This window comes from Aptenodytes patagonicus, chromosome 9 (assembly GCF_965638725.1).
Source record: "Aptenodytes patagonicus chromosome 9, bAptPat1.pri.cur, whole genome shotgun sequence".
Taxonomy (NCBI): domain Eukaryota; kingdom Metazoa; phylum Chordata; class Aves; order Sphenisciformes; family Spheniscidae; genus Aptenodytes; species Aptenodytes patagonicus.
Window position 1 is genome coordinate 23,348,444 of NC_134957.1, and position 18,860 is coordinate 23,367,303.

The 18,860-nt window shown below is 43.2% G+C and overlaps 1 protein-coding gene and 1 long non-coding RNA gene across 3 annotated transcripts in view; both read right to left on the bottom strand.

The window, feature by feature from the left end:
• Positions 1–4,031, bottom strand: part of MTMR8 (myotubularin related protein 8) — a 28,577-nt gene extending 24,546 nt beyond the window's left edge. Inside the window, exons 1-3 of the mRNA XM_076347481.1 lie at positions 3,956–4,031; positions 2,208–2,330; positions 1,379–1,541 (exon numbers count right to left, since the gene is read on the bottom strand). Of these exons, the coding sequence (XP_076203596.1) occupies positions 1,379–1,541; positions 2,208–2,330; positions 3,956–3,979 (310 nt within the window). The 5' untranslated portion in view covers positions 3,980–4,031. The remainder of the gene's footprint in view (positions 1–1,378; positions 1,542–2,207; positions 2,331–3,955) is intronic.
• A 688-nt stretch (positions 4,032–4,719) lies between these two features.
• The window catches only part of LOC143164635 (uncharacterized), a 52,952-nt gene continuing 38,811 nt past the window's right edge, over positions 4,720–18,860 (bottom strand). Inside the window, exons 3-5 of one of the 2 annotated variants that reach the window (XR_012996110.1) lie at positions 10,878–11,067; positions 5,664–5,749; positions 4,720–5,120 (exon numbers count right to left, since the gene is read on the bottom strand). This is a non-coding gene — a long non-coding RNA (uncharacterized LOC143164635). Of the gene's footprint in view, positions 5,750–10,877; positions 11,068–18,860 lie in introns of both variants that reach the window. The other variant, XR_012996109.1, reaches the window with a different exon arrangement.

An 18,860-nucleotide genomic window follows, 5' to 3' on the forward strand; every position in this document is an offset into this window, starting at 1 on the left:
GCCAGGTTACTGGACAGGTAACCCATAGCTGTCAATCATACATGTGCAAATCATAAATAATTATATGCTCTGCCAAAAAAACATGAAAGAAGCATACATACAGAAATTTTAAAACAACAACAAAGAACTGTTAAAATCCATAAATAGAACAAAAGAAGGAGCTACAGCATATTACACAAATAACCACAAGACAAAAGAAACTGATGTAATCCCCTGCAGTGACAACTCCCACACTTCAAGACACTACATAAGTCTCTAATTTTCAAAACCGAAAGAACAGTGACAGCTTTTAAACATAACACCAGAAACTGGCCAGATACAGCATTAGAATCAGAACTTCAGAACCAAAAAAACTCCAAAGCTCAGAGCACAAGGGAGATGCTGGGAATAGACACAAGCCTTAATATCAATCAAAAAAAACCCCCAAACTCAGCAAAAAACATTTCTACTACAGTATTTCTATTCAAGTCCCATGTGATGGCCGGCATGAAGCAGGCTGGTGCTGTCAATTCCCTTCCCTTAGGCTAGTGACATAATTACAAAACGCAATTACAAATGGCATCCTTGTAACACCAAACTCCAAATACTGGTTCACTGAAGGAGCACCCCAAAAACAGAAGCTGCCATAGACAGAAGCCAGGTAGGAAACTTGATGGAATGCTGCCCTGCAAGAAGAACAAGGAGCCTGAAGATTCATCCATGACAGACTAAAAAGCTGAAGCCAGAAGAGACCACAGGCTTTTGAGGATGTTTTGCTTACACTCTTTACAAGTGACTCCAAGTCAGGGCAGCCAGGGTGAAGCACAGGGTTTCACAACTGAAAAAAGACAAACACTGAAGAGTAGCCTAAACATGCTATTGGGAAACAAACGAAAGATGCCAACGTTTAAAGCTTTATTTGTAGGATTCCAGAATTCTGTGAACATCTGGATCAGCTGGAAAGGGCAGAACTACACACGGCCAGCAGCTAAGTCACAGAAATGACTGACAATGGCCAGGTATGGGATATGACACTCAGCAGGAGTGCTACAAGAAAAAAGCCTGAGATGCCGCATACAGCCTCAGTCGGGCAAATGAACTTTGCACAGGCCTTCAGAAGATCGTCACGGGAGACCACCTCATTCCCACCGCCACAAAAGATTTGTGTTTAGTTTGGAAGCAAATGGCCTGGGTCCGCAGGGCAGCACTCTACTTACTGAGCCGACCCCCACAGCCCATCTCCGGTGGTGGAAACCATTTCTGATTTCACATCCTCCCCCTCCTGTACTGACACCGCAAAACCAATAGTCTGGCAGGCAAAGCTTTCTCTATGGCTCAGACGAGCCTTCCAGCTTAAAGCGTTTCAACGATTTGCAAGACAGACTCCCGTCCTAAATACCTGGTTGTGAAAGTTTAAGCAACGAGGTGTACACTTCGTGACAGTCACGTTCCTGCCCAATAACAAAGTGAGCCACGTGGAAGTTCTTGCAGTGAATAAGGAGTGGATATCCAGCCGTAGTCAGAGGCAGTTTTTCTACAGTTGCAATATGGTGATGCAGAATCTGAAAAACAGGAAATAAACAACATTTTTCAGAAGGTTGCGAGCAGTACAAGCATATATTAAGTTTTTGCAATACTATCAGCTATTTATGCTTCCTGCATCTAACTAGCAGCAGAAAATGAGTTTATTTGTGATATTTATCAAACAAACATAATAAACATCCAGACTACGCACCCAAAGGCTAGGTAACCAAGAGCAAGATTGAAAAAATACAGATATATAATACAAATTACTTTTAGAGATTGATGTGCAGCTCGGTTTAGCTGGTTCGCTTTGCTTTCCCTCCACTCCCATATGCAATATATTTTGTCATTCCCATTCTACTTTAGAACTAATAAAAAAGGCTGCTAATTTCAGTGCTAATTCTGCAGTTCTAAAAGCTGTAAATTCAAGTTTGGTGGCTTGGTATATTGAGTTTGAGATAGGAAGCTAGACAAGTTTTTTATGTTCCTGGAACTAACACTAATTCAGTGAGTGACCTCTATCAAGTCACATTACCATTGTGTTCACTTCCTTCCAAAACAACTGTTTCTGTTAAGCATTTGGTATCAAAATGCTATAAAAGACCACTACAACTTTGGAATTCACCAACCTGTTCATTTTGGATACGAGACATAAAGCAATTCTTACACTTGCATTTAAACAGACTCCAGGTATCACAACATACCCATGTTTCTTTTCTGACTTCAGCAGAAGCATCTACGTAGATAAGGTGGGTAGCTGTCAGGTATAACGTCCCATTTGCTGCCTTCCTATTTGTATAGCGATCTAGTAATTTCACATTTTCAACCTGCAACATAAAAAAAGTATGAAAAAATGAATTTAACTTTGATCGAGGAAATATCTAAGCACCTGTTGAACCACAATCATGTATTGCTAATATACAAGTCAGGAAGAAAGACAGAAAAACGTAAGAATCAAAGTCTCCCCTGCAACACTAACTCAGCTTTACACTATAAACTATTTCTCCAGCAGTTAAAGCCAAAAAGGTTAAGCAAACAGCCAAGGTTTAGCACCAATGTGAATAATAGGATTACTGGATTTGTAGCCAAGATGATCACAGTTTATTACTGTGCAAGGTTGCAGAAATAGTAAGGCAAAGAACTGTGAAAGAAAAGACTGTCCATGTTCAGTATAATCAGAGTGTTGCCGTGAAAGAAACGGCCCTCTCCAGTCTGACTTCCAACTGCTCAGTCACTAAAAAAAGGTATTAGTAGCTACTTCTTGTAACACACTTCCTAGGCATGTAAGCGCATTTCATAAACCACACTAAGCTAATTAATAAAAACAGTTTTAAAAAAAGATTAGCGCAGACATAATAAAATATTACTTTTAAAGTATTTTACATTATTTGATTGATTTTCTCCTGGCCTATTTGCTTCTTAATGAACGTAGATGGAATTTTTCTTTCATCGTTAAGCAAAAATAATGGGAAAAAAAATAATTGGAAGGACAATGAAAACAAACAGTTTAACAGGATACGACAAATTAGTTCTGGGTATTGAATAAGTAAGCTTCCTTGCAGGGTCACTGGTCTGAGATAAATCATGGAAAATGTCAGCAAAGAAACTTGAAGAGCAGAGGTCTCAGCCGTACGTCTTCCTAGTATGTCACATTTTTCAGCACATATGATTATTATATCTAATATTGCCCCTTTTTCAGGTAACTAGAGACAAGCAGGTCCAGCAAAGCACCTTAGGCAACATGGGTAAGGAGCACCCCCAAACCAATATCCTAGAGAATAAACCAAAACAAAATACAGCAACGAGCAACCTTCATGGTACTAAAAAATAAATTAAAAAAGAAAAATAAATCAACAGTTGGACAGCTGCCTGAAATAAATACATTTTTCTTTAGCTGTCACGAGCACAGCATTCCCAGAGCTCCTGTTTCACTTTATTCAACTGAAAAAGCACATTTTGATTCACTTATTCGGACTGAGGGGGTCTCGCACTTTGATATAAACGAAGTTCACACGAAACGTACCCAAAACACCTTTTGATCAGTATCCTTACTAAAAATTTCCTTTCCAACAAGGTGATACAGTAAGAAACACCTAAACACCACGTCACGTAGCTTTAAGCTTTCTAGACTTGCCCGTGACCCGTTTGAGAAGCGCGAGGGTCGTTCACGGACTCCTATGCCTCGAAAGAAAACAAAGGCAGCTGGTTTACGGAAATTAATCACGACCTTAAAGCAAAAAAAGCCGTTGAAAACGCAGGGCCCTGACAACAACCCCGGCCGAGGCCCGCCGCCCCCGGAGGGGCTTCACCTCAGGCGTCCCGCCGGGAGGCCCAGGCGCAGGGCGGCGAGCGGAGCCCCACAGCCCGGCCCATCCCGCCTAGCCGCCCCCAGGCGCCGCAAGGGGACCCCGACGGGACGGCGGCTAGCGCCCGGGGCGGCGCGGCCTCTTACCTTCGGGGTGGTGATGTGCTCCATGGCGGCACCGCCCGCCTCCCCCGGCCTCACCTCGGCGCGCCCGCGCGGCCCGGCCTCCGCGCCGCCATTTGCACGGGGCCAGCGCCCGGCCCCGCCGCAAACCTCGCGAGAGTCCTGCGGAGCGAAGCCGCAGCCGCCATCTTGGGTGAGGGCAGGGCGCCGCCAGGGCAGCGGGCTGCCCGGTGTCTCCAGGCCCCCCGCCCTCCCTTTCCCTCCCGGCACGGGCGTACACGGGGGGGGGGGGGGAAATACTTCTGGAGAAAAACCCGCTTTTTTCCTCAATGCGTAAGGCCATCAGCTGTGGCATCAGCATTGCCCTCAATGGGTAGCAGGCTAACAGCGTTCCCCACTCGTGAAAGGGGGTTGGAGACACGTTCGACCATGTTAATACTTAGTACAGGCACTTAACTAATAATACCACTTTTTTCCGTATCTTTTAATTTCAAAGCATAATGCTGTCTGTTGTGGATACCCAAGTGTGATCCTGAAGAACTGCCTCTGCAATGAATATTCATGATGCCTTGCGAACCCAAGGGCAGCAGAGTTTCCCCAGGTGTTCATTGCAATCTAAACCCTTAATTTGCTGAGAAATTTACTTCAGGAGAATGACCTTGTACGAAGCCCGAGAATTTACATTTTTCTAGTTGTTACATAATGGGTGATATTAGTGTAATGCGCCGGTGCAAGCGTTTCTTACGGATCCCAGCAAGAAAGTCACTCAGACTCCGTAAGGTGTTGATTAAAATACCGTTTATTAGAGATAACATGAGAAGGAAAAAGGGGATCACAGAGATACTCTTCCATGCCTTCAGCTGGTGGCAAACCCAAGCTGTACGGGGTCGGACAGACCCCTAGCCATGGCACGCTGCACAGATCCCATCCACCGGCACTGCAGTCCTTGCAGCTGTTACAAGATGCTCTCAGAAGTAAGCAACTCTATTAATTTCTACCGCTTATATAAAAATATGCTGCTTCGCTTCAAGATAAGATGAGACACACAGGTGGCGTAAGTGCCAGGTGCCAAGCAGCACCTGCAGGCAGGCTTCTCCACCACAATTAGCAGGGGCAGCGCTCGTTAGTTAGGGCTTTGCATCTGTGCCGCACATCAATCCAAAGTCATTTTTTCCCCCGGTAGCTTCTCCTGGGGTTTGCAGAAGGATGGTGATAGTTTACAACATTAACAATAAACTGGGTGGGGATCATCGAAGGGGACCCTACAGCGCTACACAATATACATGTAAAATAGCGACACTTCTTCCTCCTCTCCCCAAAGGAAAGTTCACACATGGAAGGCAAGAAATAAAAAATGAGGGAAGAAATAAGCATGTTGAGGAGTAGAAGACATGGAGTAATCGATACATTTCTCAGCCAGATGCTATCACCCTCACAGCTTACTCCCAAACTAATTATTATGCCAGAGAGATCAATTTTGAGCAGGAATCCCAAGGAATAAAGGGTGCCAACTTCTTCCAGGGAGCTTTTCTCAAGTAATAGATGGAGCCATGGGCAAAGTACAGAGCAGAACTGAGCTGCTGAGGCTGGCAAATGCTCACAGTGGAGAAACGTATTGATTCAGCTTAATCTGTGAGAAATTCGAAAGTAAAGGCAATCCTAACCCACCTTTATCATAGGTATGCTGTAAAGGGGGGAGATGCTGTCCAACACAGAACTCGCTCCCTCTCACCTGACGCAGCAGCGGGTTCACTGTTCCTTTTTGGACCCTTCAGGTCTGTGCCCACATCTTCTACCAGAAATCTGCATTTACTGAACCTGAGGAGATGAAGCAAAGGGAGGTATCAAAAGAAAGCAACTAACAGACAACTAGGCCACAGAGTTGAGCTTAGGAAATAAATTTTGAGTGTATTTGGGGAGCAGGGTGAAATCACAAAAAAGGATCTCATAACCACCCAGATCAATGATGAATAGGATTTAGAAAAAGGCTATTTCACCTGTCCTCCAGCTTCTTTTGTTCTGTGTTGCTCTGCTTTCTTGTTTCCAAAGGTGGTATTTAAAAAAGTCAATTTGATCTCAGACTCTTTGCTAAGACAAGGTTGAGCTGCATTTCATACAATTAATCAGAGCGGTAACCAGCTGGAATGCTTTAAAAAAGTCAAACTCCACTGCGTTAGCTTAAAAAAAATCAAACTCCACTGCATTAGCTCCATCAGAGTATTCATTCCACAATAAGAAACAACATGGCTGCTGTGGTAAACTGGAGGCAGGACAGTGAAAGAAACAGCTGGATTTTCCAGGTACTGGGAAAGCACTTTTAAAATATGAGGTGGAGTCATCAGTAACTCCTGCTTCTGACAGAGCTGTTGTGTTGAAGTGGAACAAGAAGGACGTGTCACTGCAATGCAACATGTTCCCTTGAAGGGCTGCAGCAGCTCAGCTGAGCAAAATGCATTCTTGAAGGCCTCTCCTTTACAATGTTCGTTGTAAATACGTCCATACGGCTCCCAGCAGCGCCATTTGCTGCCGAGGTACTTCAGATGTGTACTGAGCCAGGCAGAGCCCCACCAAACATTAGTACGTTGCTTCTGGCACTGGTGTACTCTGCAGGCACATCCAAAGAGATCAGCCCTGCACCCGCTAGAAGGGTGGCTTCAGTGAATATTTTTCTTGGACACAGGCTTTTGAATGTCCTCGACTGGATCACGAGGGGCGCTCAGTGTGTTAAAACCCCGTTTGATGGATGAAGAAAACTGACACAGAGCAGTGAGTGTCTTGTACAAGGCCACCAAGACAATGTCACAGCCTTGACTGAACTTCTAAGTACAGCTCGCAGCACCTTCAGACTACAGATTTTTTTTCTGTCATTTTAAGTCACATTTATTACAGAAATCGCCCTGTACTACAGGAACCTGTAATTCTTTTGATCTTGCTCTGAGTTCCTTACATTGTACATTGATTCTGCCATGCATATGGAGGCCACTATCAGACTTGCTTTCAGTGGTGCTACCCCAGACATCGAATTGGTCAGGTTACTGATAGACTTTCTACAGGTAGAAGAGTGGCTTTCTAAAATTATTTTGCAGTCTGGAGACCAGTTTGAAGATCTTCAGTTTGCAGGGAAAGGTAAGCTAAATTGTAGGTAATGGTGTGTCCCACACCAAGCGATTCCTGTAATCTCATTTTTATTAGTCACTCACTGTTTAGGAAGTGTTTAACAGGCAGCTAAAGTCTACCACAATAAAACCCTGTCAACAAAACAGTGAAATCTTGTGTAACGCAGATGAAAATTACATTTTGTCTGGGAAACATTTGAGAAAAAAACAATTTATTGTGCCATTTTTACTGAGTGAAGGATGGGAGGGGGCATTACTAGACACCCACACTGCTAAGCTCCTGGAATATGAGTGCCGAAGGGGCTGTTGAAAAGGGAGCCTCGTTTGCAAGTGTTATAAAGAGAATGGTGCCAAAAATACATTGAGATGGTGGATTTAGATACAATTCAATAACCAGTTCCAGTCAGTATGCACGCAGTCCTGCCCAGATGCTGGATTCTGTCATTTTGTAAGCAGACAGCATGATGTATGTGCATGGCCAAGTCCATTGCCGGTGCACTGATGCTAAGGTCAGCTGAATGACACCCAGCATTAATTTGGCCTTCAGAGTTTGTTTTTCTCACTTTAATGATACTCAGGAAATAACTGTCTCAAGAAATAGCCTTAGGGAGCACAGATTTTGCCCATGTTTTAGAATTTTGACTGTCACAAATAGGTTCTGAAGCATCTTCCCAGAGAAGAAGAATTTAAAAGTAGCTTAATTCAGGGAATATGAGGCTGCTGAGAAGCATGAAAGCAGAACTGGGTTCGGGCTCCTGCAAACTTTACTTTAACCCTTGGAACTGTCCTGTTTCTAAAGGGCCCTTCAGTGGAAATTTTTTAAAGTGAGTTTAGATATCATGAGGTGGTGTCAGAGTCCTTATGTGGTGAGTTGCAGCATCATTATAATTACAGCCTCTGCTAAGAGACCCAATATTGTGCAACTAATGACTTTCCCCTGAAGGTTTGGAAAATACCTCATAGAAAAAATCTGTACCATTTCTTACACCTGTTTTCTGCTGACATCCCCTGCACAGCGATCATCTTCTTAGTGCCATGCGTCTGGGTCAAGTGCAGTGGTTCCTAACACCTGGTTGCCTGTGCCGTACTGCAGTTACATCTTCCACGTCACAGGACGTCAAGAGATACGCTTGACAAAACGCAATTAGTTCATCCCTTGTACTACCAAAGGAGTCGCAGGACTAGCACATCATGTGCTGCCTCTGAGGTGATACTGCTAAAGTAATTAAAAAATCCAGTCTAGCCCCTGATTTCCCCTTCAAAAGGTTTTACACTGCGGAAGAGGTTCTGACTACAAACAGGCACCAAGCAATCTGCATGCAGGGACCATCCCTCTCCTCCACTAAATTCAGTACAATCAAATGGAGCAACTCAGGTGTCCCTGGTATTTTTAGACTCCCCGGTTGTGTTGCTTTGCTTTAGATTAATAATCTGCTAGCCATGCTGTGATGGGGCTGTGGGACAGCACCTCCAACCTGCTTAGAGTCAGAAGGTTTTTAGTTAATTAAAGCATCACTTGCAGAGATGGAAAATCACTGAGGAGATGTGAGGTAAGGAAACGTTCAGTAGAGTGGGTTTTTTTTTTTCCTTTGCAGTTGCTGTGGCTGCATGTTTGTAATGGAAAGAAAACAAAATGTGATCATAACAACTCTTGATGAAATCACATGACACTTATGTCCACTTCTAGCAGAGTTTAGGAAGCTAACTGATGAACACATAGTTTCATCTCATTTGTTGCTCTTGGAACTGAACTGAATACTTTCATAACACACAGTTCATACAGTGAAGTTTCTTCTCTTTTCTAGTGAATAGCTAGGAGCAGATTGTGATGTTTCTCAGAAGCATTGTTTTTTTCAAAACTATTCTGCAAGATTCTTCTTGCTTATTGCCTTGCAATTTGAGCTGCACTTCCTGTTTTTTAATGGTCTTATCATTAAGTGGCATTGTTTCTACCCCCTGAATAGAAACAGTCTCCCTGAACATCACAAGGCATGCTCATGTAAAATTTACTTGCTGCCTGAGCTTGAGAAAACAGATATATATCTGACTTTTGCAAAGAGCCGGGTTACTGAGAACTGACTTGCATGAACGTTCATGGAATGGGACCATGAGAGAAGTCTGAGCAAGGCCAAAGCAGATGTGCTTACGGTTTCAAACAAATCTCTGTAGATGTTTTGCAGTATGTGTCTCTCTCTGTGAAGAATAAAGCCCCTCAGTCTTCAAACATCACAGGTCCTGGGCTTCCCTAAGGATACAGAGATATTCTCCCTCGCCCTGCTGTCATGTGGGAAAGGTGTTTCCTAGAACTTTTTTTTAACAGCTTCCATTGCGCACTGGGCTCCCAGTTGGATTAAAGCTCTGCATGAATGCATCAATGACCAACACCTGGGAATGGCTGTCTTCCCCTCGGCACCGCGCTAGGTTAGCTGAGGGCTGAATTTGGCTGTCTGTCTTGCTACATCTGGAAACAGGTAGGGGCACTGAGACCTCTTATACAATAGAAGAAAAGAGATCATATTGAATTAGATCCAAAGCAGAGCAGGTACTTCATAAGGATCTGACGGGTACTCTTCCTCTAGCGTGAGACGTGATCTAACAAACTACAAGTGATCTAGTGCATTAAAATATGTACGGCAGAGAGACTGAATAGAATATTCTTTGCAATACTAACATGTTTCAGGGTCTTAAACTCTTTGTTCCAGCACACAAAGCTCTGACCCAGTCAAGCTTGTTAGCAGTGGCAAATTTATTCCTATTTTTTTTCTGATGAAATGGGGTTGTTCTTTTTTTGAGACAGGACTCAATCCATAGTGACAAAGGGTGGATTATCTGCCTCTCAGCAAGCTATCGAAACCTATCACAGTGAATTCGGATGTGGGTTTAGGAAAGCTATTGAAAACATGCCAAGAACTGTATAATACAGGGAAGGAGAGCTGGGATGGTACTTAAATGCAGTATGATATTAGGATGTTAGCAGCATCTGGAGAGCTGAGATGGTGTTTGGCAAATGACAGAAAGGGATATAATTCAGGACTGGAGCCAAACTCAAGCTTTACTTGGCTGCAGACAGAACCTCCTCTGGGGTTTTCCCCTGACATACTTAGAAAATTGTTTTTTCCCATTTGTAACGAAGCTCAAATTTCAGTACCTATGCATGCACCATGTATGCAGTATCTTTTTAGTGAGAAAATTAGCTAGACCTTTTCCTGAGGCCCAGCTTTTATTCAAGGGTAAACAGAGGGGCTTTTGGAGATAGCTTCTTGTTAGAGATCAAATTAAGGAGGGATGTCCCTAGGGCTTGCAGTGGAAAAAATACTTTAGGATTCTTCTGTGCTGTCTCTCTGAAAGCCTCTTTCTGTATGTTGTGCATATCTGTGGATTTGACTCTCTTGTTTAATTACGGTTCTAATCATCTTACTCGTGCTTCATTTCCCAGTGTAAATAAAAGGAATTTTAGGCTGCATTTTGCTTTTTTCTTCCAAGTGGCTGCATAAATTTGCCCTTTTTAAAAAAGTGACTGATTATTTTCTTGTGAAATCATGTGCTCATCTAGTCAACATTACTGAGTTGAGTCATTCCATTGTCAGGGAAAGCACCCTAGGGAACAAAGATGAACAATTGCAGGTTGTCACCAGCGGTGTGTGGAGTGCTTAAACTCACTGAGTGATAGCAAATGACAGCAAGATGACTTTGTACTTACACATTTGAAATATAATATAGTCTGGTGAAATTTTGGTGGTTTTTGTATAGGGACAATGGCAAACTTCAAGGGAAGGCAAACTGAATGTATATGTTTTTTCCTTCTGTCTCTAAGGACAGCCAACTCATACCCTCTTCCAGTGGGGCTCCCTGATCTTTCCGAAGTCGGTTGTCCATGAGCCGTGTTTGCCTGTTCCAGTGTGCACTGGTTCCAAGTTGCAATGTGCTTTGTTAGGTTACATTTCCAAGCAATATCATCCCGGAACTTCCATGCCATTGCTGCTCGCTGCTGACAGGGTCAAAATGGCTTCCAGAAATAAGCTGGAAAAAATAGTGGAGAAGGGTGAAGGGGTAGGGAGGGAAATAACGATCTTGGCAACAGCAGTTTCCCCAGGGCTAGGCATGACAATGGCTCCAATCCTCTCTCCACTCTCTGCTGTCCTTTGCCTAGATCTGCCTGAGAATTTGCAAACACCAGTACCAGCCCATGTAGGGTAGTCCAGCACTGGAGGAATCCTCACATCCACCCATACCAGTTACCACCACACTGGTTTCATGTGGCCTGGCCAGTCTTGTTCCAATAGTCCAAGCCCCATGTGAATGGATTGGCTGGTTTTATTCTTGCGCACCCCACACCCATAGGAATCCTTAAGGCCAAGCACATTGGTCTGTAATGTGCTGTGTTCAGGGCTGTCTTGTTGTTGTTGTTAAAGAAAGCAATCTTAATTTTGGGGCTGCTGCAGGGAATAGAGTCTCCTCAAAGTCATCTCTTTAACTTAGGTGTCGCAAGATTGCTTTAACTGGAGAGCAATGGCAGAAGCGGTGAGGAATGGTGTATCCCATTCATCTCTTGATCAGCCTGTTGGACAATACTGTCCAATGACGAAGTCCTGCCTAGTGCCGACTGAACATCTATTAAAGCTGGTATGTGGATAGATGAAGCATGAATGTTTCTCTACAGTGAACTGGAAAAATAATATGTGGTTGTCTAATAAAGTACTTCAAGGACACTCTAAAAGCAAACTTGACAGAGGGCAATTTGTCCAGCAACTCTTTGCACTCTTACCTACCAAGAAGTAGTGACAAAGTCCATAGGGTGAAGAAGCACAGGCTTCTTTCATGCCCTTGGACAAAAAACCCACGCAAGGTGAAGAAAACAGCAGCCAGCTGGCTCACACTTGTAGAGTCACTGGAAATTGTAGAACAGAAAGCGTTTATCAGATAGACGTCTGTACTGTTACTTGCAAACCTATCACATTTACTCATCCATTGCTGGTCTGGCACTATCATCCTCAACTCAAGATGACAAATTGGTTTGAAAAGCCCATTGCATCACCCACCCACAAGCAGAACCTTGTTGCCCCGGATAATGTCATTCCAGTTCATAAGAACTGGTTTATACTTACATTGTCAGAAAATAAACACACACTAACAACTCCCATTTCTCACTTTTCCCACACTTTCTCTTTAATATGAAATCTCAGAAGGGAAACACAATAGATACCCAGACAGTTCCGCTTAGGGATCTTTGGCACAAACGTCCCACTATTTACCATGCCCTTACTGAGCTAATCTTTTTTGAACAGGCAGGAGTGCTGGTAACTTCCTATGGTAAAAGCTTCGGAAGAGTTAGGTGGGTGCTCACATCAGTGATTACTGTGTTAGCAGCAGGATGAATGTGTAAGACACCTGCCTAGGCAAATAGAAAATCTGAGTATGGAGAAAGAGTCACAAAAGAAAGTCCTCGGGGGTGGGGGTGGGGTGGTGGTGTCTCAATAAGATACATAACAGAAAATGTAGCCTTGACATTTAAAAGTAGAATTCTTCTTTACACTTAATATAATCTGTGCAACTACTACTTTGTCATCCTAATGAGACCATATGCCTTCTAGAAGAAGACGGAGACTATAATGTCGTCTATATAAACAAAATATGGCTGGCTTAGAACTTAATTAGCCTTGACAGACCAGCAGCACGTACCTGACCCAACACTGCAAAGCAAATTCTTTCCAGTTTGTTTTCAGTAGAAATCTGTCCTCTTTTTTTCTCTCTTCTGCTGAACCCAAGCTAGATACTTTAAAGGCCACAGCAATTCCACTGCTCATCAGCAGAGCAAGCCTAGGTCTAGAGCTCATATTTAATTTTCCTGGATCATCTTAGCTTAGTCAATTCTCTACAAGGTTTAAATGAAAAACAAAAAGATGCACAAAGCAGAAAAGAATGACCTTTCAGCCCATGGATGAAGATTTTAACTGAAGAACAAAACAAAGTTGAGGAAAAATCCAATAAAGTTTCTTTTCATACGGATGAAAAGCAGTTTTTTATTTTGTTCAAATTTCAGGATCTGTATAATAAAGCTAGTCTGTAACATTTGTTTCACTTAACATTTTGAAAGCAAAGAGCTTCCCCTAAGCCAGTCCATTAATAAGTTATTCCTAGCACGCTACAGGCTACACAGTGCACCGTGAACTATGCCACACACATCTTCAGTGAATGTAGCTAAGGAGCCTCAGAGGAAAGGAATATGATCATTTTGGAAACAAAACTGTACTGAGTGAAGAAAAAAAAGTCATAAACCTTAAATCCTCTTACTAAGATGTTCAAAATCATATGTGACACTGATGTTCCTTCTTTCTTTCTTCATCAACCCCCCTTTCACAGATCGTGCACGTACAAAGCGGAGAACTAATCAGTTAGTACCTTAGCTGTGGATTTCACATCTTTCTACTCTTTATTCACAAAACACATAATTACCTCCCTCATAAATACTTCAGTGCTCAGCACATCTTGGATGCTAGACAGAATCTACCCCTTTATGGCTTTGGGAGCTATTCTGAAATTACCTGTTCCTAAGAAATCCGCTTGCAAGGAGAACTTAATGTTTCTCATTCCAGCAAGAAATTCAGTCCAGTGAGAAATGCTTTGGTAACATTTATAATTTGCTACCAATCACTCTGTATTTTGTAACATTAAACAAAACACGTTACTGAACAAAAGTTTTAGTCTGCTCAGGCTATTTGTGCACAAGATTGCAAAAGAGATTCCAAATGATCTTCCTTCCTACAGTTTCTCCAGCAGTGCTTGTACAATCTGATCGAAACATCCCAGCATGGGAATAAATAAATCTGTCTAAGAATTTATACTGAGCTCTCATTAAACTGAGATCTTATTCGATCATATTATTTGTTTTCCAAATATTATTTGTTTCCAAATATTATTTGGAAATCGTATTACTTGTTTTCCACTCCTTTCATTGAGAGTCCGTGAATGAAACTGTGTCGATGTCATTTAGACTTTTATTACCATTTCTCCCGTTGAGACTATAAATCTGGGAAATTTTGAAGTCCTTTCTCCCTTCTTAAGTTTTTTTTAATTCTCAGAAAAGTTTCTGTAATGGGCTGTATTGCTTTTCTTCTAGGCAGCTTTCTGAGTTATTTATAACATCTTAAGGAAAGAAAAGAGTTTAGTAACCGAAGTAACCAGAGTTACCTTAGTTTATCCTATTTAATCTGTTAGCCGTGCTTCTATCTCCAGTTCTGCCATAGTTAAGGTATTGCTTAATAGTATGCAGGCAGACTTCTGTCTCCAGATGACAGCCACACATAGCCACTCACATCCATACGCTGGAGGCTCTGCCCTGCCTTGAAGGCACGTATGCGTGGTGCTTGTGTTCCTTCTCACCTGTGTTTTAGGACACATGGAGCCCCAGATAGGAAGCTTGGGACAGAGCTGGATCCCAAAGTGTGTCTGCAGCCACTCGCCACAGATGCAGCTTTCAGAAGTAGAGGTGCCACTGGGAGCACAGAAATGAGCACACCGGGCACAGTGTGCCTGGATGAATCTTAATTAGTCCCATGCACAAAGCTGGTGGCACAGGCTCTGACTGATGGCAATTAACCTGTCTGTGGCAGCTCCCAGAGGTGAAAACTCCGAGCTTCTCAACTTCCAGGCTCACCGCAGGCTCAGGCAGACCGTCCTATGTTATTTCCATCTTGACCACATTTTCAAGATCTTCAGCTTTACTTTTAGGGTAGCAAACAAAAACAAAGTTTGAGATGTTAAGGTTAATCACATGCCTCCAGAATCTGGAGCACTAGGTGTGTAGTCTCTGTAAGTTCGGGTGACCCTGGTGGCACTTAGTGCATGGTCTGGCTGCTGCCACACAGCCATAATGAAAAGGTGATTGTGTTATCGCAGTGGCCACAGCCACCTCCACCCACTCCTCCTTCGCTCCCCAGTTTGGGCAGGTGTGACACAGCCCCCTCGGCTGCCACTCCTGGCTATGCCCCTCCCATGCAGAGGGACATAGTGCCAGCATCCCATCTTCTGAATTCTGTTCTGTGTTTCCTCTTCATTTACTCTGTGTGTAAGGCATTCAGTCTCTGTATCAGTTATTCTGCTTGTAAAATAGGATAATAGGAAAAAAAGGGAAAAAAAGGTTGGAAGGCACCTCTGGAGGTCATCTAGTCCAACTTCCTGCTCAAGGGAAGACTAATTTCAATTAAGGTAAATATAATAATTACCTACATTAAAAAGTCTGGAGAGATGCAAGAGGAAGGAAGGTTCACATAAGATTAGCCTTGCTGTTGAACCTCAGAACCCTAAAGCTGATATTCCCTTTAGTAATTCTATTATTTCCATTAGTGTGAATAATTCCTTACTCTCCTTGTACTCTCCTATATATCTTTATTGTCTAATATGCACATTTGTGGATTTTATCTGTTGATTGCTTTTGGCTGTAAGACCGCAACCCAGAGCAGTTTAAAGACAGAGAGGAAGAACATCAGTTCTTAAAAAAACCGTACAGCAACACATCAATGTGTTACAGTGACAGTTTAATATGCATGATCAGTACGAAGCTGAGCTGCCGTCCCTTCTATAAGGCCATTAGCTATGCTTCCACAGAGAGTAACAGGTTGGACAACACTGGGTTTACAAATAACTAAGATTATATTGCAATTTGGAAGTCAATAAACATAGCTGTTGTCTTGGCTGCTGATGTTCTGACAACCAGCAATTTTTCTCAGTCACTGTGCGTATCAAACTTCATCTATCATACTTAGGATTACTAGCAGAGCACTAGGCAACATGCCATAGGAAACAATCGTGTGCTGGAAGGATGTTCTACTAGATCTCTTTTGTTTGAAGTTAGCTGGATTTTATTATGATTTTCTTTTCTTGAACCTTCTCCCCTCTGCTATGGCCAAGGAGGGATGTGCATAGAGGATCAGCTTCCTGATCCTGGGCTAGCCACATCTCCAGAGGTTGCTGGAGTTATTTCAGGCTACCAAAGGTTGCTGGAGTTATTTCAGTTACCTGCAAGGGGTGCCAGCCCCCAGAGAAGTGCCAGCCACACACCCACAGCTGGAGGTAGAATAGGAGCCACTCTGTTGGCTCTAAAATGGGTGGGATGTCTTTCTGCTTCTTGCTCCTCTGACTTCAGGGTCATATGGAGAGAATAAAGTGAATTATTGAGGTCCACCCTGAGTTTCCGTTGTGAGACAAATTATCAATTGTATGTTTCAATTAGTAAAACTAAAAGCCTCAAGTTCAGTTTAACCACCTGAATCAAACGAGAAACTGGCAGAGTGGAGGTTTTATACACGTACTGTTTGTGTCAGAAATGCCATCAGAGTTGTTTAGTAATGTGTTCAGAACATGCTCCGTGTCAGAAGCAGAGCGCAGGCTGCCCCCACACAGTTCTGCAAACTCAACCCTGACTTGCAACAGCCCTTATTTCAGTCTCAAGGCTCAACAGTGCACTGCAGTCCTGACCTAACATGTCATCAGCCCTTACTGGCAATATCCTCTTCTGGGGAGTGTGCCAATCACAACGAGTCGTTCCATTCGCTGACACTTCTGCATTTGGGAAAATGTCACTCAGCTGAGATTAAAAAATTAATTCATATATAACATATGTCACACTTGAGCAGCTGAAGACTGGTTCTTTAGTCTTATAATTCCACTGGTCTCTGCCATGTCTTCCTGTTCCTGTCCCACCGGATTGTCTATGTAGCAGGTTATTTCTGCCTAACATTACAGCAGATCTCATGAATTTGTTACAATACCAAAGAGAAACTCTACTGTGAAAAGTAACTCTGTAAAATAAACAGACAAAATCTCATCCTAGAGTTCTATCTTCATTAAGTGTCAGTAAGTCCATACCACACTTGCCTAGGTAACAAGTCAAGGGATGGACTCACCCAACGGCTATTTCTGCACGCTCAGCCCAGACACTAATAATTAATGAAGATACGCAGACCAAATCGTGCCCTTTATTTCAAATGTGCAACCTTGTTGCTTTCAGTGGGACTCCGGGAATATGACCGATGGCTTGATCTGAAAGCAAAGGAATTGCACTGCTGGTTTTGCAATTGAAATTCATGTAACACGTCTGTTGCTATCATGCAAGACAAAACAGGCTCCAGCTTGGTGTTGCCTAGCTTTGTTCTTTCCTGACGGCTAACAGGAGGAAAAGGTAGTAACATTTGCCGTTGCTGCTAATGGGACAGGTGAGTACATATGGCAAATGGAAAAAAAATGGGCTATTTTTATCTTCTCTGTCAAAGAAATAAAAGATTTTAGGCCAAACCTTCACCTGATGATTAATCAAGTTGAAAATTTTTATTTCAGGTGAGGAACTGTCCCTTTAAATTTTCCCTCGGTTGGAATAGAGGAATTTGAAAAAGGCCCTAGAAGACTCTTAATGTTAATGTTGGTTAAGAACACAAAGAGATGCTTCAGTGTGACCAAGAGCTACAAGCAAGCTGTGCATCCTGAAAATACCCCGGGGGTCAACCACTTCCCCTCTCACCATCTCACAGCAAGGGTGCAGCCGATGGCTGGAACAGAAAATGGGGCTGTTTCTCTCAAATTACCTCCATGCCTGCGCTGGGGCTTTGTGGCCAGCTCTGTTGAATTCTGTCAACATACAATATCTCTCCTTCCATGGAGGGAGCTAAAAGTAAATGCAGATTTTATCAGCTATGTGTATTCCACTCTTTCATTAGGATACCCGGTGAGTACAGGGGTCTGCAATCTTGCAAGGGGCTGCCAAGGCCGGTGGTTTCTCAGTCACTGGCACCCTCTGGTGGAAGAGAACACAGGGAGGATTTTATTGCTTAGACACAAGATCAGAGTTGTATTCTTTGAGAGAAGAGGTGTATCTTTTCAGGCTTCTGCCATGTTGTTGCTGATCTGTCCATAGAAGTGCCGAGCCACTGCTTGCACCTGTCCTATTTACCTTGATGTTGTGCTGGGTTGTGTCTTGGGAGAGATAAGGATGCTTACTAATTCTATAAACCAAACAAGGTCTAATTATCTCCTCAGAGTATGCAAAAGCCTTATTGGTTATGGTGGCAACTGATGCACACTCATTCAGGGTAAGAATAGACACCGGCTTAAAGAGAGGTTTTCTGCAAGGGTTGATGTTCAAGGAAGCTACACCAATCTCTAGCTTTGGCTGCTGGCTCCTGGCGAAGATTTCCATCATGAAGGACTGCTTGCCACATTCCTTCCCGTCCCTGGCAGCACTTCATTCGTCATCATCCCTAACACCAAGAAGAGCACGCTGCAGAGGTCTCTCTGCAGGTCTCCATGTTTTCCTTCTTTCTCTGTTGTGTGGTGAAACCCCATCAATGGTATTGTCATTTAAGGAGCACGTTGTGGGCAATCAGGAGTTGGGAGCAGGGACAGGGCGTGGGACTGGCCCTGGCCAAGTGCTAAAATTCCTGTACGAGCAGCCCGCAAGGCTTCAATGACAAGTAGTTTTCAGAGTTGGGGGGCAACTGGAAGTTAACGGTAGAAGGCACTGAAGAGATATTCAGCCAAGCAGGTCACCAGCTCAAGCCAAAGTGACAGGTAAGGCAAGCTCTGGCTTGGTGAGCCCCACACTTGGGAGCACACACTTGATGCATCTGGCACTTGACTAACAACTGGCAACATAAACCTTTGCTGACACGGCTGCTGTACCCGAGGCTGTAACTGAGGTGTGATATGGGACTGGAACAGTTATGCCAGCAAAACTACGATGTGAATGAACATATCCTGGTATTAATTAGTTCATTTGGGGCAAAAGGATCAGCAAGATCAGAGATATCTTAGCGAAAGTGCGG